The sequence below is a fragment of the Euleptes europaea genome, chromosome 17, assembly GCF_029931775.1.
Source record: "Euleptes europaea isolate rEulEur1 chromosome 17, rEulEur1.hap1, whole genome shotgun sequence".
In the NCBI taxonomy this organism is placed as follows: Eukaryota; Metazoa; Chordata; class Lepidosauria; order Squamata; family Sphaerodactylidae; genus Euleptes; species Euleptes europaea.
This window is the reverse complement of record NC_079328.1, coordinates 44,092,804-44,113,391: the sequence shown is the minus strand read 5'-3', so window position 1 is coordinate 44,113,391 and position 20,588 is coordinate 44,092,804. Positions and strand designations below refer to the sequence as shown.

The following is a 20,588-nucleotide window of genomic DNA, read 5'->3' as shown; positions in this document are numbered from 1 at the left end:
ACATGAAGCTGCCTTATACTTAATCAGACCCTCGGTCCATCAAAGTCAGTATAGTCTACTCAGACCAGCGGTGGCTCTCCGGTAGAAGTCTTTCACATCACCTACTTGCCTAGTGCCTTTAACTGGAGATGCCAGGGATTGAACCTGGGACCTTCTGCATGCCAAGCAGATGCTCTACCACTGAACCACAGCCCCTCCCAGTTAAAAGGGCTGTGGGCAGTGAAGCAGTCAATACTTGTACTAGACACACCCAGGACTGTGATTTAATAAAAGGTGCCTTCTGCATTCCTTTCTCCAGTAACTGAACGGACATTTCATGCTTTAAAAAAATAATAGCAAGGTGTTACTAAGCCAAACTAGTTCTTTAATACATAACCAGGTTAATAATATGCCAAAATGCTGTCATTTTATTGCTTTTGGACAAGTTTTTCCTACAGGTTCAAGTGGCTTCCACTTGACCCAATAACTCGACTGCTTTCGTAGTACTACAGCTGTGGTGAAAGGCAAGGCTCTCAAGAGTATATTGGGTCCTTCTGCCATACCTTTCCTTCTGTACAAGGAAATGTATGCAGAGATCTTCAGGGTAAGATCAATCCTGCTATGGTAGAACGCCGTTACCAATCACGTTGTGATTGTCCAGCTGTAGTTTAGTACCTAGTTTATTCCTGACAAAAGGTACTGCTGGAGGACATACCTTCTGTTAGGACTACAGAACTAATATGAATTCAGTTGCTAGTGTTTCCTGTTTCTACAGTCTAGGAATGGGTCTTTATTACTAGTCAGTTTCAGCAGTACTGATTTAGATTTTTTTTGTTACCAAATAGTCTTATTAGTGCTCCTTTTTCAAGCTCAATGGGTTGTATCCAGTGCAAGCTTTCCACTTGTGCAAGCAGAACAGCAACAAAAGACCACCACAGTGGATGCTTGTACAAACTCAAAATCCTTGTATCCCCCCCAAAACAAATGAATGTTTCCACTTGCACAACAAACATAGGAAGAAAAGTGCTAGGCTTTGCACAAGCAGAACTGCACTGTAGTCAAAATATGCTTCTGCTTGCGTGTTAGGAGATCCAAGCTGTCGTTTGCGTCCCTAGCAACGATCGCTTGCACGCTATGTGTTATGGACGGTTGTGTCAACAAATGTGGTTTCTTTTCAGCAACCCTCATAAAAACCGATCAAATGTCTAATGTGCAGCACTCCTCATTGCCTTCATTTCAACTTGTTTCTTCTAGAAGAGTAGAATGTTATTTGCCAAACCTTGTGCGAATGCTGCTAGTATATATCGCCCCAGACACCCCTCTCCTTCCCCCCCCCCACAAACTTAAAAGCACTAATCTGTGAAATAGCCCGCTAAGCATTTAAATTCATCTGACCACAAGACGACTGTAATATACAAAAGGGTAACCTGGTGGAGGGCTAAGCAAGGGTAAGAAAACAATTTGACAGCCCCAGAAATGAATATATTTCAAGTTCGAAGTGTTAACTACTGCATACTCAAAATAAATACATTAAGGCATTTTTAACAGGGAAAACATGCATCGTTTTAGGATTTGGCTATTTAAAATATATTCTCTTAAAAAGTGCCATCGTAAGTAGACAGGGAAACTCTTAACCCGCTTTGGAGCTCTCTGCTTAAGAGTTTGCTTGACATTGCACGGCTAAAAGCAACATAATGCATTGTATTTGTGTAAAAAGACCCTAACACTACATTAACCCCTAAAGGGCACCAGGGAAGGAATGAGCTTAATCCCCCACCTCCTGCCAAAAAGGACCGCTGCTGCTTCTTTGATATGGTGTGGCCTTCACTACTATCCTTCAAGAATGCTGAAGCTCTCCGAAGGCCCAAGATTTTTTTTAAAAAACCTACAGCTACAGCAGCCATAGCCTGGGGTCGAATAGTTAAGGTCATGGAGCAAATTCCATCATTAAACTGAAAACAGAGATTTTTTGTGGGGGGGAGTGATTATCTTTTTTTGCAATGCTACAGCTTCCAAGCACAACCACTAGGTTTACCACACAGCTTAAAAGACACAAAATTAATGCTTTCTGCTGTTTAAAAAAAAGCCGGTCATTAAAACACCTACTGGGTTATACATTTATCACTTTTGCCAATAAGTTTAAAAAGTCTGTCCTTCTCGCAGTTAAAAACATTCTCCGTAGGTACGCTGAAGTGGGAGGTAACGCGGAGGCAAATCTCTACTCCCCACCTAACTGGGTTCAGCGCTGCAGTCCCATCTCAAGCAAGGAAAGCTGGACTCTCTTTCACACACTGCAGTTCCTCAGGTGACAGAAACAATACCACCCTTCCCAAAAGAAAGAGTTAAAAATGCTTCATTACTCCTTGGAAAGTGCCTCAAAAACAGGGAAGGCTTATAAGCCCTGTCCCTACTGGCTGAGCGTCAGAAAACAAACCCAGCTCAGTGTAACCAACGTCAATGAGCCCCTCTGTCATTGGCCACATCTTGCAGTCGCCGTAGGAGGGCGGTGTGGTTTTCAGGGCACATGCGCTTGGCTGGCGATTCGGCTCCCTCCTCCAGGACGATGCCCCTCTTCTTGGTCACGGTCTCCCCAGTTCTTATCATACTGTTGATTTCTTGAAGCCTCTGAAACAGCAGGAAACCAGAAGGGCACTTCAGTGTGGTTGCTGGGGGCCCGTTCAAGTGCAGCTGTGTTTGCCCCCCCCCCCCCAAACATTGGGAAACCTTAGAACATAAGAGAAGCCCTGCTGGATCAGACCAAGGCCCATCAAGTCCCCCAGTCTGTTCACACAGTGACCAACCAGGTGCCTCTAGGAAGCCTACAAGCAAGACGACTGCAGCAGCATTGTCCTGCCTGTGTTCCACAGCACCTAATATAATAGACATGCTCTTCTGATCCTGTAGAGAATAGGGATGCATCGTGACTAGCATTCATTTTGACTAGCAGCCATGGATAGCCCTCTCCTCCATGAACGTGTTCACTCCCCTCTTCAAGCCTTCCAAGTTGGCAGACACCACCACATCCTGGGGCAGGGAGTTTCACAATTCCACAGTATAGCTGCACTGTTACCTGAAGCCTCCTTTCAATAGCTTGCTGCTATCAAGCCAATATATATATAGCTACCCAGCAAAGGTAAATAAATTGTGAGCCGTCACTTCAGTAAAATGGGCTCAACTTTCAAGAGACGATGGGCTACAGCAAAGGCCCCCAGAGTGGCATATGTGGACGTCACAGTGCCTGCTGACACGTTTCCTGGTGCCCCCCAAGTGGTGGGTTTTTTTACAAAAAGAAAGTAAGTGGGGGGTTCTTGCCCAACATTGGCTGTGCAGGTTAAAATAATGCTATTTCAGCAGCACGGTGTTGGCTTTATTCTCTCTCTCCCCCACCCTCTTTCCCAGTACATTTTCAAACTACCCCTCTTCTCCCCTGCACTCATGAGTCCTCTGTGAATGTGAACCCATGAGCACACAAAGCTGCCTTATACTGAATCAGACCCTTGGTCCATCAAAGTCAGTATTGTCTACTCATACGGGCAGTGACTCTCCAGGGTCTCAGGCAGAGGTCTCTCACATCACCTACTTGCCTAATTCCTCCAACTGGAGATGCCGGGGGTTGAACCTGGGACCTTCTGCCTGCCAAGCAGAGGCTCTACCAATCGAGTCACCCTGCATCAGAATTCCTAAGGTGCCCGCGGGCTCAAAAAGGTTGGGGGACACCCCCCAGCCCAGCTGCAGGCAGATGTCAACTCTTGCCTCTCACCTTGGACGGGCTGCTGCTGAAGTAGTAGAATATTTTCTCACGTGGGGAAAGCACAGACTCGTTTTTGTGAGGGGAGAGGTAAATCAAGTGGTTCTGAGACAGTTGTACTTTGCGTGGAGAGCCGCTTCTCACAAAAGGGTACGGAGACAAGGGGGGAGCTTCACCCTGTGAAGGGAAGGCCTTGAAATTAAATCTGCCACCATCAACAGAGGAACTCAGGGCAGGCAACATTTGGGCCCTTCCAGGTAAGAAAGTATTTTGAACAGTATATGGTTTCGAGCTAAAGAGCCACCTTAAATAGTTGTACATATACACAATTATTCCCCCCCTTTAAAGCCAGTTCAGTGCCTTATTATGACAGAATTATACCAATTTCAAGACTGGATATATTAGCACATAAAGGACACAATTTGTAAACACAACACACAATGGTTGTTGTTTTTTTAAATCAGCATATTTTCTTCTGTTGTTGTGTGTCAAACTGCGTATACACACATTATGGAAGATCTAAATATTAAGAAAAAACATTCAGCAGTCAACCTTTCTTCAACATCATCACAGGAAGGAGAAGAAAACATGGTCCCTTATTTCACAGCTTTCCCAAACAGGTAATTAACATATGCACTATGCACTTCTGTTTTGCATTCAGAGACAGGGTTGGATCTAATAGTTATTTCCTGCAAAGTGAGAAATAGTAGCAGAAAGAACCACTGGACCAAATCCATATTAAAAAACAACAACAGCGAAGGTTTCACAGAATGTACAGTTGCTACTCAAAAGTGACATAATATCAATTGCTACAACACTGTTGCCTGTTGAGAGACTCAAGCACAACGTGCTAGATCTATATGCAGAATTAAATCCTACTAAGAACACAGGGAAGGAGGCATGGTACAGCTCGATCCTGTCAGATCGCAGAAGCAGGTCCGATACTTGGAAGGGAGACCACCAAGGAAGGCAACGGCAAACCACCTCTGCTTACCTGCCTTGAACGCTCCTCGTTGGGGTCCCCATAAGTCTGCTGGGCCTTGACAGCACTTTTTACACACACACACGAACACACACAAACACACACAAACACAGTTTCTTAGGATGGCTACAGACCACTTTTAACACCAGGAGATAAATGTGGTGCTGATATATAAGCAGGGAAATCCGTTTGGAGAAAGTGTGCAGAGACACAAAATCTAACTTTTACAGTCAAGATGACAGTTCTTAAAAACATCCCGTCTTGCAGAATTGCAAAGTAGACAGGATGAGAATACTACCAGATGTTAAGGCAGGGTTTATTCATTATACTGAGAAGAAGGTACGACCACTTACTCCATTGGCTGGGGAATACCTCCGGGCAAAGTCCTCGATTCGGTCTGTGTAGACATTATTGTAAAACTGAATCAGGTCCCCTCGCTCTTCTTCCTCGGTATCGCTGTTGGCCCCGGTCAGACGCGTGGGAGTTGGGGGGGCACTGCTGGGCTGGGGGACGGGTAACGTGCTGCTAGATCTCATCGCTGGGCTGGAGTCTCTGCTTGCTACGAAAGGCACACACTTAACATTTTAATACTGCCCAGGTTACCAGCTGGAATCCCTTAAAACTCTTCTGAGAAAGCATATCCTTGCGCGTCTCGCTGTTCTTTTATCTGACGCACGAAAGCATCCCTGTGCATACTGTCGTAAGATTATTGTCTTCGCCTTCGGGGTGGGTAGCCTTGAACTCAGTGGCTCTCTCAGAGGGCATTTATTAGAACTCAATAGGTTTCTAAGCCCTCGTTGGTTGGACTGTAACATAGAATGGCCAGTTTCCTCCCAGTTTCCTTACATGCCTGCTTTACAGGAAACGTGTAGGAAGTGTAGAGCATTCAGGAATGTTTACTTATTTACTTCATTTCCATTCTACCTTCCTTCCCACCGGAGACCCCAAAGGGGCCTACATTGTTCTCCTTTCCTCCGTGTTATTCTCACAACAACCACCCTGTGAGGTAGGTGAGGCTGAGAGTGAGTGACTGGCCCAGGGTCATCCAGCAAACATCCATGGCAGGGTGTAGATCCGCACCTGGGTCTCCCAGGTGCTAATGCAACACTCAAACCCAGGGGTGTCGAACTCATTTGTTATGAGGGCCAGATATGACATAAATGTTACTTGGTGGGGCCGGGTTATGGCTCGCCAGCCCAGATTGAGGCTGGGGGGGGGGAGTTGCCTCAGTTGGGAGCCCAGATCGAGAGTGGAGGGGGTGGCTTACTTGGCTGATGAGGCTGCAGCAGGCACGCCAGCACAGATTGGGCCTGGGGGGTGACTGCCTTGGCTGGCTCGTGGGCCAAATTACAGCTCTCAAGGGGTCAGATCCAGCCCCCAAGCCTGCTCTAACCAATACACCATGATGGCTTAGTTAGGTGCTTTGCATGCTGACTTTCTGCTTCAGAGGCACTCAAGGCAGCCAGTGATATGAAAGCTATAAAATGCAATTGAGTAACACTGGAAATTATCATAAAACAAATCTATTCAACCTCAGGTAAAATATAGACATCAGCATACTTTGAACCCATTTTATCCAAAGGCCTTCCGGGACCACCATTTCTTTAACTTGCCCTCCTAGGCAGCCTGCAATGAAGAGCCAATCTCATCCCCTGGAGAAAGGGAGTTCCATAGCTCAGGGGCCGCAGGTGGCAAGGCCCTGCTGCCGCCAACTGGATATCAGATTGGCTCACATTGGTCTCAAAACTCAATTAGTCCCTGCTGATTACATATACAGTTTGTGATGCTCTCTGCTACAGGGTTTGTCTCCCTGACCAACTTAATAGCCATTCGCACAGCTATCATTTATTTTAATCAAATGTTCTCTAAGGCAGGTTACCATCGCCAAACAAAAGTAATAATAGCCTCTACAACCATTACTGACTAAAACAATGCATGACTTCATACGGAATATAGCTTCTTGTCTTTTGGTGGTTAAAGGCAGACGGTTTGGGCAAGTGATCTTAAAGCCCTCCTCCCAAGCTCCCTGGTGTTCCTGTGGGTACCCTTATCTGGCTGCAGTGAGATCAGGGAAAACTTCTTCCATGAATCTGTCTAGTCATTTGTCAGCCTTTTCCAAACCTCTCAACATGACCACAGAGGGTTTACACTGATGAAGCCTCGTGTGAAACGTGCATCTAGATACACACGTTCCTGGTTCTTCTGTTTCTTGTGGAGTACTCTCTTCTGTGGTCTCGATGCGCCAAGCGCGGCATCAGCACTTCTTTGAGTGGTTCCCGGCTTTGGGATGGCTCACTTTTAGTTGCGCTGCTTGTCTTAGCCGCAGGGACTTTCCTCCATTTGCGGCTTTCAACACCTTAACCCTTTGGGATCCTGCAGAGACTTATGGATACTCCAGGGTATTGTTTATGCCCTTGCATTGTGCTATTTTTGGCATGTTTGTATTGATATATGAGTTATTTATGTACATGGACTGTTTGTGCTATTGTACTGTGACGGTGTTAATTGATTGCATATACAGGATTCTGTATTGAACTATTGGAGCTGCATGCTGTTTCTTATATTGAATTGGCTATTCTGCAGCATAAGATTTTTTTGTTAAGTGATTTGGTGAAGCTGACTCAACTATTGCCTACTATGTGGCAGTAAGCTTTTAAAAAAGATTGAGAGGAAATTTAAACATGTTGCATGTTCGTCAAAGGAGCAACAGGTCAGTGTGTCCTTGTGTGCTTCTTTTACCTTTGGCGTCAATCCCAATTGTCATTCCAATTTGTAAGTTCAGTTACAACCACTTACTTTGGTCGTTTTTTCCAGCCGGAGAGTTCTGATGACTGTCGCTGCTGCCTGAACGCCTCCGCCGCCTGCCCTTAATTAAGACGCTTCGATACACCTTCAAAAAGACAACACTAATTTTAGCACACCCTGTTCTCCATCACGTCCCTATGCCAGACCACAATGGCAGCCATGAAAATCAGGAACTTTTCTGCAGTGCCTCCTAAGCTATGCAATGCTCCTTCTGTGGAGGTTAGAAAGTTTTTATTCAAAGTTAGGATTTTGCAAACAAACAAACAAACAAACAAAAAAACCTTACTTTTTCACCAAACATTTGGTATATTCTGTACTCCCCCCCCGCCCCACTGAGATCCCATTTTAGGATTCTTAGTCATTAATATGGTGCATTATCAGTTTACAGATTATTGTTTTGATCTGTGCTTGACTGCTCTGAACTGCTAAGAAGAAAAGGTTTCTAAAGAATTTAAATAAATATACAATTGACAACTGCATATGGTCTGACATACTAGTAATTCAGGAACAAAATTAGCTTACGTGGCTCTTAGCTTGTGGCTGAGTCCGATAACAGCGCATGATGTTCTGAAATGATGTGTCCTCTTTCGTGACCTAGAAATACGAGAGGGGAATCTGCTTGGTTTGTAAGTATTACTTTTCTTCGTAAATCATGAAATCTCCCGCCTTTTATATTATTTAGCCCAAACTTGTGTTTTTTTTGTTAAGCTTTACCTTTGCTATTATATAAATAGCACACATTAACAGCTGGTCTAAGTGTCGATCCATCATGAGTTCGGAGCGCTGAACCAGGGAGAACTCGAAACAAGTCCAGATCTTCTTCCTCAGATCATCTGAAATATCCAGTTTGAGGCAAAGATCCCGCAGACGGACACTCGCCAAGTGGAACACCTAACAAAGGGGAGGCCGCAAGAGCTAGTCTATCATTATGCATTTTTAATCATCTGCTTCTTCAAAAAAGAAAAAAGATGAACATATCTCATTCATTACAAACAACACAGTAAATTAATATAATGTGACTCCTAATCTACTGTGTGTGAACTGTATTACTTAACACATCTACGGACTTATGTCTATGCAGAAGATCCACAGATCTGATTTTATCACATCAGACTAAACATTCCTCTTTTCTACAGTTGATTTCCATTCTTTTTAACACAGCCCTGCATTTAGCATTCTATCTCTACACCAAATATACTCAGCAAGCCAAGATTTATCTGGCATTAACATCTTCACACATTTTTCAAGAGCAAAACCTTTCTGCTCCGACGTCAAAGACTAAGCTAAGTTCTCCAGAATGTCTCCAGAAGGTAGCACCGTGGAGACGAAGGAGCACAGGGAAGAAGGGGAGAACAGAGTCTTCTATCAGTTAGGTGCAGCAATGTCTGGGAAAGGAAAAGAATGAAACCCGGCTGGGAGATCAGCAGGGTGGGTGATAGGCTAGTGTGCACTTTGTGGATAGAGGAATACACTTGGTTGTTGAAGTACACACCTGAAGAAACATTATAATAGCCTCTTAATCCAGCACCAAGAATGGTAGGAGGGGAATTAAAACAGAGCTCAGTCCATGAAAGCCATCTGGCTGGACCCATGAACATGCTTATTAATCTTGAATACTGGGCACTGAAGCTCAGCCTTTGTGGACATTCACCCGAGACTGAAGTTCACTCAGATAGAAGGCTGTATGGATTTTGAACTTCTGCTGGGCAGGGAGTGGTATTCTTGGGGGGGGGGGGGGAGAAATGCACATCAGCATTTCCCTCTGCGACTAGATTCAAGCCACAGTCACTGTGTAGCAACACAGGTGGCTTCTTTCCCTGCACCGGCTGTACCTTTCTAAAGAAGAGCGAGAGGGAGCCGGCCTTCCGGGATTTTGCGCAGCTGCTGCCAGGCAGCTGCTTTGCCCGCTGGTCTCCAGGAAGTGCGATCTGTTGGACAGCAACCTGGCCCTGCAACTGCAGGGCTGCCCCAGCCATCTGTTGAGTGCTGAGGGTCCCTGCGAGGCTCTGTGCGCTGAGAGGCTGGATGGAGCTGGATAGCGGCTGAGCCTGCCCACCAACGTTGACCTGGACTGGGATGAAAGTGATCCCTCCGTTCTCGTTGGCGATGCCTGCAAAAAAAGCAAGCAGAAAGGAGAAATAAACTAATTGATCCAAACGCATTTGTGCTTCAGGAATTCATGTGTTCCGCTCCATCTCCCCCCCCCCACCCGTATCTTTATTTTCATAAGCTCCTCTGGACAGGGACCAAGTTGCTTCACCTAACAGAAGAGTTCTCTTGGAACAGCTGATTTCCAAAACAAATAACATATAGCCAATTTGCATCCTCTTATTGATTTAGGGTTTTTTTCTCCATTCAAGCATGGACTCAAACCAGCGTACAATATTACCACCCTCCCCCACACATTCTTCTTATTACTTCATAGAGAGCCATGTAAACTGACAGCTGCCTATGATCAGTGTCAGCTTATGGATATGTGGCTATTTGTTAGTAGTATAGGAGCTTCCTCTAGTGGAAGCAGGAGATGTGAATGGTGTAGTATAGCCCGATCTCATCAGATCTCGGAAGCTAAGCTGGGTTAGTGTTTTGAAAGGAGGCCTCCAAGGAAGACTCTGCAGAGGAAGGCATTGGCAAACCACCTCTGCTTCTCTCTTGCCTTGAAAACCCCATTAGGGGTTGATATAAGTCAGCTGTGACTTGGCAGCACTTTATACACACAGTGGGAGCTGGACATCAGTCCATGAAGACTTCCAAGGGCTTTTCCCACCCAGACGCTGGGGTAGTAGTGGAAGTGATCTTGGGGGATACTCTGAGATGAAAGCAACCTCAGTTTGACCAATTATTGGTATCTCCAGTGCCTTCTTGGCCATCTGGCCTTTTTACATGCCAAAGTTGTAAGCGATTGTAAGTTGGTTTGATTCTTCCTTAAGTGGTAGAGAAAGTCGCATATTAAAAACCAATTCACAGTGGGTAGCCGTGTTAGTTCTGAAGAAGTGAGCTGTGGCTCACGAAAGCTCATACCCTACCAGAAAATATTTTTGTTAGTCTTTAAGGTGCTACTGGACTCTTGTCCTTTTCTACTATTAAAAACCAAGTCTTCTTCTTCATCTTAGAGTGGATTCTGGTTCAAATCCCCACTCTGCCATGGACGATCACTGGGTGATCTTGATCTATATCTTATATGCCGACTTTCTCTACCACTTAAGGAAGAATCAAACTGGCTTACAATCACCTTCCCTTCCCCTCCCCACTACCCTGTGAGGTAGGTGGGGCTGAGAGCTGTAAGAGCTGTGACTAGTCCAAGGTCACCCAGCTGGCTTCATGCGTAGGAGTGGGGAAACAAATCCAGTTCACCAGATTAGCCTCCGCCACTCATGTGCAGGAGTGGGGAATCAACCCCAGTTCTCTAGATCAGAGTCCACTGCTCCAAACCACCGCTCTTAACCACCACACCATGCTAACTGTCTAACAAATATGCTACTATATGGTCATAATATTTGTCTCTGGAGCCCAGAGGCAGTTTAGAGACTGGAAATCTTAGCAACAGTCTTGTCTCGACCCTCATCCTTGGGATCACAACCCAGTATTATAGCCCTTTCCTAAAGAAACACAAAGGGAATATAGCAAAGGGTGGTCTCTGTGCTTAAGCTGCTGCTCACAGGACTGAATCTACCAGGAATGAGTTGTGTCTACATCCTGCTATGCTACATGCCTTGACTGATCTGTTTCCCTTTTAGCCCATATCCCACATTCTTAGCCGAATGACAGTTCTGAGAATGATGTTAAGGGATGTTCCCTTTGACTGCAAAGACTCTTTCCTTACCTTGCACTGGTATCGTAACTGTCTGTCCGTTATTTGCTGTCACAGTTGCTGTTGCCACAGTCACTAGAGTCTGCCCGGGCACGGGAGTGACAGGAATCGTATCTGGGGAGACGTTCTGCACAGGCACGGTACTGATCACAGGCTGCTGGGAGACCCTCACAGGGGTCCGCGTGCTGTCTGTGGGGGCATCATTATCCACGAACAGTCTTCTCCTGGTAGGGTTACCTGCAGGAGAACTGTATCTTTCATACAGCGTGGTTGGAGAAGATGCAAGTCCTGGAGGGGTGGGAAGGAGAGGAGAAAAAACAGGGAGGGGAAAAAAATTACATATAATCCAGCAACAGCATCTCCAGTTAACTCCGCCCAGGAATTTCAAACAAAATGACCTGGTGAAGTTGCCCAGAAACAACTGTATACCTTGATTTCACGTAATGGTATGTTCTTATATGAATAGAACTCCACAAGGTGACTGCTGCTTTTTGTATCAGGCAATTTGCCCTCAACTCTTTTCCCCAACGTGCTCAATACCCACTACACATGGGCGCATGAGTAAGAAAAAAATATCTGTGTAAAAAATATGAGGCATGGTAATCTTGGTTAACTTGTTACAGCAAAAAGTGACAGGCAGATTCTACCCCAAGTTGACTAGCCTTTGTGTCATACAAATCCATTACTGATGTGAAACAACATGCAGCAGCTCAAGTATTTGGGGGGAAAAATATTGGAAATTCTTGGAAACCAAAGAACTGACCATCAGGAACGGACTGGTACAAAATAATCTAAAATGTGACACATTAAACAAAAACGACTTATTATTAACAGGGGGACAGAAGAATCTTTGACAAATAAGTTGGAAAAAACTGGGGTTTGTTTACAGAACACCAGAATATAAAATTTTATGACTAAGTCCATATTTACAGGTTTTTTTGAGATAAAATTTAATAAAAAATATGGTGTTTTTTTTTAAAAAAAATTGTATTTACTGAGGCAAAGGCTATGATACATCTTGTGACACAGACTGATAATCAGGGCTTCCTTCCCAGTCAACTGAGCTGTACCTTTCATGTTGCTCAAAGCAGGAGAAATCTGCATAAAACTCCCAGGCTGTAAGATGCCCTATTTGAATGGGAGGGGGTGTTGATGTTGGTGCAGGGGGCAGGGGGGCAGGGGGGAATCTGTGTCTGCCAGGCAGGCATTGTGCTTCGAAACCTTTCCCATATGTATTGACGCAGGTGCTGGGTTGGGGCAGACACAAATGCCATTCAATTCCAGTTTCCAGAATACTTGGGATTATGAGGAGCTTCCGTAAAGTGTCGCTCAAGCAACAAATGGGACAAAAAAATAAGTACTTTTGGTAGTCTTTCGAATTTCTCTCCAACCTAAAAAGCAGCTACAGTAATATCTGTAATAATAACAGCAGCAACAACAACAATACTTGCCCTTTCCCAGCACTCCAGCTTCAGCACGAACTTCACTTAGTCTCCTAGGAGTTAAAGGAGAACCCAACACGCTGTTCCCATCTGACCTCTCGAAATAGTGAGATGGCATTACCTAAAAACATAAGAAGATTCAAGCAGCTTTAATACTTGCTAGGCCTAAAGCTGATAGGAAGAAAAGTAGATTCCTTTGAAATGTAGTGTTGGAAGAGAGGATAAGCAAACGGTGGGCAAGAGGGTAACCACAAACCAGATTTAGGCTTGGGGCAACAGGTGCTGACTATTACTAAAGCGACTGGATTAGAACTATTTGTATTTATTAATTTGTTTTAAACATTTCTATGCCACCTCCCCACCAAATTCAGTGTTTCCAGCCTTCTTCTTAGGCTATTTTTGGAAATGCCCTCATTTTCCAAACTCTAAGAGGCAGCTGCATGGAATAAGTTCTTGTAATAAAACATGTACGTGAAAAGATAACTTCTCGTACATGTTACCTCTTCACAGGTAGGAACTTTATTTTCATTCTCCTTGATCTTGTCCCAGAGAGGGGATTCCACTTTCCACGCTAGGCTTTCTAAAATTTGCTCTTCGATATGATTCAAGTGCTTCACCACTTCTCTGCAAAGGCCATCTTCTGCTCTAATTAGAATTTCTATTACCTGCAATAAATATCACAGGCTTAAATACTAAACATACTTAATTCCGTTTAAAAATATATGTATATAAATTCAACAGCTTTTTCTAAAAGTGAAAAATGTTAAGTTTATTAGTAGCAAACTGTAAATATTCTCTCTTGCTTTGGAAGTCAACCCCAAGGATGGTCAAAAATAATTTACCTTATAAAAGTGAAAGACGGGGACATCAAATATGTCGGTGATTAACGGGAAACTGTCTGCTGAGTGGTAAGAGTAAATAATTATTTCAAGGCAGCAGGCTAGCAGAGATCTGTGAAACACATCATGCTCCAGTATTGCCTACGATAAAAAGATATCCGCACAGTCAGCAAGCAATGAGATTAGTTCAGCAGAAACGTAGTGCCGCTGGAACTCTGTTTTGTTTAGCTACAAAATATAATACAGGCCAGTGGCACCTTAAAGACTGATGCTCGCTATGAGTTTTCATGTTACAGCTCCCCTCTTCAACTGACTGCCACTGCCATCCCTCAAACATCCCCACTCTTGATGATTGCTGTGGGCAACTCGCACAGGGAAGAGGGTGGGGGGTGGTGGTCAGAGGGGAGATGTGTCTACTCTAGCAATAGCGGGAGGTGGTCTCTGAGTCTCACACTCCCATATAGCACTGCCGGCATCTGATAAGCAGAGTAGGTCAGCAGTGCGGGTGCACAGGGGCCCGGTTTGGATGGGTCACAAGGATGTGGCACGGAGGGATCGTGAAGGGGTGTCTCAGCCAAAATGAAGGCTGTTGGGAGTAGGCCCATCAGACAGACCATCTGTCCCCAGACTCCATGATTGTAGTTGATCTCCTTCTGTACAAAGCCCCACGGATACCTGAATTCCCTGTGCAGACAGCTTCCCTTATTAAATGCAACTGAGGGAGGGAGCAGTTCTGCGTGCACAGAGGAAAACACACATGAATCTGCCTTGTCCATTCATGAGAACTGTGACCCTCTGCTGAGCAGCACAATGACCCAGTGCGCAGCACACTGCTGGAGCAAAATGTGTGTCTGCATTGCAGTTTCTCCCATTAGTAGTTTGTGCACATCTGCATCAGATCACATGCTCTTCCAGAGACTTTGGATGAGGGCAGCCTCTGCCCGATTATTCTGAGGAAACTGGGCTACTCACCAAAGATGTGTCAATGCAGCAAAGTCTTCCTTACAACACTAAGATTCTGTTGTTGTTTTAAACAATCACAGTAGGAATTATGTGATTTACATTTGCATGTCAGGACTGCACCATATTATCCCTCTTGATGGAGATTACAGGAGAGTTATGTAGTAAAGTTGTGGGGATGAATACAAGAGAAACTTGCCAATTTTTTTTTACAGCAATTGAATCTTCTTTGGGGTGGGTTCAATTCAAAACATGGATTTGGGTCCAAAGTAGTCCTTCTGCTTGTAGCATCTTTAGATGAACAAATGAACACATGAAGCTGCCTTATACTGAATCAGACCCATGGTCCATCAAAGTCAGTACTGTCTACTCAGAACGGCAGTGGGTCTCCAGGGTCTCAGGCAGAGGTCTTTCACATCACCTACTTGCCTAGTCCCTTTAACTGGAGATGCTAGGGATTGAACCTGGGACCTTCTGCATGCCAAGCAGATGCTCTACCATTGAGCCATGGCCCCTCCCCAATCCACCTCAATGACTGAATTTCATGTTGTAAGTAAGCAATCCATTCTGCATTGTTCTGTGTTCTGTTTTGCTCAGGTAGGCAATTTACTTTGAAATAAAGAAGCTGTTCATGATTCATACAAAACCACTCCGCAAAGGTTACTTACAGATAAGTCAACATCTCCTAGCCTTCTCTTCTCTTGTTCAATGACTGATTCTAACACCTTATAATAGAGGACCTCTGCAAGGCGAAAATGTTTTCCAACAATATCTGCAAGCATTCAAAAACAAGCAAACATTAGCAATACGTACCAAAAGATGAAATCCAAAAGCCCAAAGCAGAGGGGGGAAAGTCTGATATCCACTTATTTTCTAATTCTAAACACTGATCTTTAATTCCAAAATTCTTGAAACAAATATTCCTTTCAAACATGTAATTGAGATTCAGCCTGCATCTAATACCGCCAGAGGGAAAACATGTCCACATGTGATGGGTTAAAATAACTTTAGCAGTCACCAGGTAAGGGCATTTGCCAACTTTCATTCTGAAAGCCAAAGGCATGGTTATCTATCAAGCACGTTTAAACCCGCCCTTTCTCCAAGAAGCTCAGGGTAGTATACATGGCGCTTCCCCTCTCTTAATGGCACATTTTAAATCCCTGCAGAACTCTGTACAGGCCACCACACACTATGTTCACCAAACACAATAAAAGTACTTTTAGCTACGAGCAGAGTTACCTTACCTTTGGAAAAGGTGCCAGGTTCTCCCTGAGGCTGTGTCCTCCGGCAGTAAGTTCCATACATTTCTTTCACTCTGTTGGCGATCGACAAGGAAGGATCTCTGGAACATGCCCTGTCAAGGAAAAAAATGCATAAAGTCTAGTTTTGCGTAGGAAGGAGAAAGAGATGACGTGATTCCTCATGACACAACAGGCTTCGCAAAAATATTTACTTGTGACAGAACTTCATATTTACATTTGCAAGTTTATGTTATTGTTATGTTTCATTTCTTCACTAATTCTGCCATGATGGGTTTACAGCACATTAATGCCAGCTATCAATGCTACCATTCATGGCAAAGGGGGAGTCCAGCATTCAAATCAACAACTGATACATGTCACAGCAATGGGTTGCCACTCTACCAGGGTGTGAGAGATCCCCTCTCTCTGAGTTTACTTCTCCAAATCAAATGTTCAGACGTTGATAAAGAAACAAAGGATTTATTGAAGACATCAGGAGATGAGACAGGCACAGGTAGAAAGTTGCAAGTGAGGGGCTATTCGGGTTTACAGAATATATTGACTCCAGGGCACTGGGGTACTGGGGTTCACACTTATTGTTATGGGAAGTTACAAGCTTGGCATAATACAAAACATCAGACGAGTCCCAGGAAGTCTGGTGAAGCTATCACACTTCCAAGGCCGCATCGGCCTGAGGGAGTACTGACAGGAAGAACAGCGGGGGGGAAGATACTAGGGGCAATCAGGCCTGGCGCCTGAGACCAGAAGGTGTGAACTGCTTTTACGAGTTCACTGATAACAAAGCAGGTGATGGGAAGCAGAGACACATAGACAGAGACCCTCACATTCTGCCCCCCTTAAGGCCCCCCTCCAGGGTCCTCGAGAGGGCGAGGCTTATCGGGATAAGCGAGGTGGAATTCTCGGATCAAGCGAGGGGCCGCCATGTGGGGTGCGGCCACCCACTCGTCGTGAGCGGACCCAAGGTTTTTCCAACGAACAAAGTAAAACAGTTTCCCTTTCTTCCATTTGGAATCTAAAACCTTGGATATTTCCAAATGGGTATCCCCCCCTACCACGGTAGGAATCTCGTGTGCGGGAGGGGGGTGGAACTGGGGAGCTGGCACATAAGGTTTGAGGAGGCTTATATGAAAGACTGGATGGACCCCCTTGAGGGTCTTTGGGAGTTCCAGTTCCACGGTAACCTCGTTGATTACTCTGGTAATGGGGAAAGGTCCCACATAACGGTCGCTCAATTTTTTGCAGGGACGCAGAGAGCGGAGGTTTTTAGTGGACAGATAGACTTGCTCTCCCACCTTAAGTTCCCATCCCGGAGACCGGTGTTTGTCTGCCTGTTCCTTGTACTTGCTTTTTGCCCTCTCAAGATTCTTGAGCAGCCATGGCCAGGTAGATTTGACTACCTGAATCCACTCCTGAAGCTCAGGGGTGGACTGGAGTTCTGGCGTGACGGGAGCGGAACCGAAAGGACCGAATTCCGTTCCGTATATTACTTGGAAGGGACTAAAGCCGGTAGAGGAATGAGGCGCATTGTTGTACGCATATTCGGCAAATGGCAGCAGGTCAACCCAGTCGTCCTGGTGGAAATTCACATAGCAACGCAAATAACATTCTACCACCGCGTTTACTCGTTCAGTTTGACCATCCGTCTGGGGGTGATAGGCGGAAGAAAGGCCCTGTTCCTCCACCCCCATTAGCTTTAGGAAGGCTCGCCAAAATTTGGCAACAAACTGGACCCCCCGGTCGGAGAGGACCTTCCTCGGGATCGAGTGTAGCCTGAGGACGTGTGTGACGAACAGTTTAGCCAAGCCCTGGGCTGAAGGAAGACCTGCACATGGAACGAAATGGACCTGTTTGGAAAAGAGGTCCGTGATTACCCAGAGAACCGTCTTTCCCCGACTTGGAGGTAGGTCGGTGATAAAATCCATGGCGATGACTTCCCAGGGACGGGAGGGGTTCTCAAGCGGTTGGAGAAGCCCTGGGGGTTTTCCCATCCGTCTTTTAGCTGTGGCGCAAGTGGGGCAGCTGCGCACGTACAGCTCTACATCGGATCTCATACCGGGCCACCAAAACTGCCTCCGTACCAGGTGAAGAGTTTTGATGAAACCAAAATGACCCGCCAACCTGGCACCATGTACAAGTCCCAATACCTCTTTACGAAGGGAGGACGGGACATATAATTTTCCCCCTTGCACCCACCAGGTGTTGGTTCGTTCCAAGCCCGTGGGGAGGAGATGGTGCTCCTCCTCCTGTAAGGAGGCGTCCCGGAGCCGCTGTTGAAAGGCTTCCGGGATACCTTTGAGCGTAGGGGGGGTGTCAGGTTGTTGGGCTTGGGACCGGGTAGTGACGGCTAAGCTAGGAACCTCCCCTCGCTGCTCGGGAGTGAACAGGGAGTCGACTGGGCGATCGAAATCGTTGCGATACTGGGGAAGTCGTGACAAAGCGTCGGCTAGGGCATTCTCTTTGCCAGGGACATGCTTGAGGGTGAACCGGAATTTTGCGAAGAATTGGGCCCACCGAATTTGTTTGGCGTTGAGCTTTCTAGCTCCCTTGAGAGCCTCGAGATTCTTGTGATCGGTACACACTTCAAACGGCAGCTCGGCACCTTCTAAAAAGTGCCTCCATATGGTGAGGGCATGTTTGACCGCCGCCGCCTCCTTCTCCCAAATTGCCCAGTTGATTTCGGACTGGGAAAACTTCTTGGAGAAGTAGGCGCATGGTCTCAACCGCCCCCCTTCATCCCTCTGCAATAGGGCCCCGCCCATGGCCACATCCGAGGCATCCACTTGCACCACAAAAGGCTTGGTGCAATCCGGGTGAGCCAAAACGGGTTCGGATGAAAAAAGCAGCTTTAAACGTTCAAAAGCTTGCTGGCACTGGGGGGACCATTGCAAACGGGCTGAGGGAAGCGCGGCGCTAGCCCCCTTGTCCTTGGTACGCAACAGGGCAGTGAGGGGAAGCGCAACTTGGGCAAAGTTGGGAATGAAGTTGCGGTAAAAGTTAGCGAATCCCAAAAACTGCTGAAGCTGGCGGCGGGTAGTGGGGGGTTCCCAATCTCGCACCGCCTGGACCTTTGCGGGGTCCATTTCTAACCCTTGGTGGGAAATCACGTACCCAAGAAATGTAATGGAAGGTTGGTGGAAATCACATTTGGACACCTTAGCATATAGTTTGTGCTCCCGCAGCCGCTGGAGCACTTCTCGTACTAGGCGCACATGTTCTTCCATGGTTTCAGAGTAAATAAGGATGTCATCGAGAAATACCACCACCCCCCGAAACAGCAAATCATGTAAAACCTCATTAATTAATTGCATAAACACACTGGGAGCCCCCGAAAGTCCGAAAGGCATGACTAGGTATTCAAACATTCCAAAACAGCTGGAAAAGGCTGTTTTGGGTTCGTCTCCTTCTTTAATGCGAATGCGGTGGTATGCTTCCACTAAGTCCAGTTTGGTGAAGATTCGGCCCTCCTTTAATTGTGCTAGAAGATCGGGAATAAGAGGGAGAGGGTAAGCGTTAGACTGGGTGACGGCGTTTAGCCTACGAAAGTCAATGCACAGTCTTAAATCTCCCGTCTTTTTCTTCACAAAGAAGGCTGGGGCCGAATAAGGAGCCTTGGAAGGGCGTATGAAACCCCTCGCCAAGTTGGCATCCAGATAGTCTCGTAACACCGCCTTTTCACTAGGGCTCATGGGGTAGACCTTCCCTTTAGACAGTTTGCCTTCCCCCACAATCTCGATGGCGCAGTCCGTCTCTCTGTGGGGGGGTAGTTCGTCACATTCCCTAACATCAAAGATGTCCGCAAACTGTGAGTATTCAGTGGGCAGTTGAGGAGGAACGGTGGCTGGGGGGGGGGACCCTACCCCAGCGGCGGCCGGAGATCGGACAACCCGTTCCTTGTCATGTAATCTACAGGGGTTTTCGGGAAACGAGAGCACCCGTTCAACCCAGTCGATGGACGGGTTGTGTCCCCGTAGCCAGTTCATCCCTAACACCACAGGGGTTACTATAGGGGCGATGGTAAAATACAAGCGTTCCCAATGTTCCCCCACGGACATAATCACGGCTGCAGTTCTGTGGGTCACCGGGCCCCGTTTAAAATCACTCCCGTCCATTTGGGAAAAGCGGAGGGGTCCCGGAAGCCGCTTGCGCCGGACTCCCAGTTTCTTGGCAGTATCCTCACTAATCATGGTGCGGGCACACCCCGAGTCAACCAAAGCGGGGAATTCTAAACTGGGACCCCCTTTTGGTAGGGAAAGGTGAACACGCACATATACATTGTCCTCTTGGGCGCTTACCATCGGTGGAGCTCCTTGCACAACAACAGGGGCGGTCTGCTGCGGAGCCCCCTCTACAGCAGACCGACGGCGTTTTTTGCCGGCTGTTCCCACTCCTCCTCCTCGCTGGAAGAGGGGGAAAGAGTGGTGGCGGTCGGGGACCCGTCCGAATCAAAAGTAGTACTTGTAATCCGGGACCCCGTTGGGCCAGTAGAAGTGGAGACCCCGTCCTGGGGGCGCGCATGGAGAGCGGAGGGTGCGCCGGAACGTCGGCCCGGTGGTCCGCTCCTGCGGCGGGGCTGGTCCTCGGCAGCCGCCTTCTGTGGTTCAGTCGGGGCTTGGCGTGGGGGGTTGGGACGGCCCGAACGAGAGGGGCATTGCGACGCAAAGTGTCCCTTACCTCCGCAGGTCAGGCAGACACCGGTCTCAAAACGCTTGCGGCGTTCAGCGGCCGAGGGACCCCCGCTGCCCCCCAGTCGGAAGTCTCGG

At 46.6% G+C, this 20,588-nt stretch overlaps 1 protein-coding gene across 1 annotated transcript in view; it reads right to left on the bottom strand.

The window, feature by feature from the left end:
- Positions 1 to 2,374: 2,374 nt before the first annotated feature.
- Positions 2,375 to 20,588, bottom strand: part of RBL2 (RB transcriptional corepressor like 2) — a 33,568-nt gene continuing 15,354 nt past the window's right edge. Inside the window, exons 10-22 of the mRNA XM_056862378.1 lie at positions 15,811 to 15,920; positions 15,235 to 15,338; positions 13,610 to 13,747; positions 13,268 to 13,432; positions 12,777 to 12,888; positions 11,338 to 11,613; positions 9,347 to 9,624; positions 8,229 to 8,405; positions 8,037 to 8,108; positions 7,506 to 7,599; positions 5,063 to 5,268; positions 3,740 to 3,904; positions 2,375 to 2,604 (exon numbers count right to left, since the gene is read on the bottom strand). Of these exons, the coding sequence (XP_056718356.1) occupies positions 2,434 to 2,604; positions 3,740 to 3,904; positions 5,063 to 5,268; positions 7,506 to 7,599; positions 8,037 to 8,108; positions 8,229 to 8,405; positions 9,347 to 9,624; positions 11,338 to 11,613; positions 12,777 to 12,888; positions 13,268 to 13,432; positions 13,610 to 13,747; positions 15,235 to 15,338; positions 15,811 to 15,920 (2,068 nt within the window). The 3' untranslated portion in view covers positions 2,375 to 2,433. The remainder of the gene's footprint in view (positions 2,605 to 3,739; positions 3,905 to 5,062; positions 5,269 to 7,505; positions 7,600 to 8,036; positions 8,109 to 8,228; positions 8,406 to 9,346; positions 9,625 to 11,337; positions 11,614 to 12,776; positions 12,889 to 13,267; positions 13,433 to 13,609; positions 13,748 to 15,234; positions 15,339 to 15,810; positions 15,921 to 20,588) is intronic.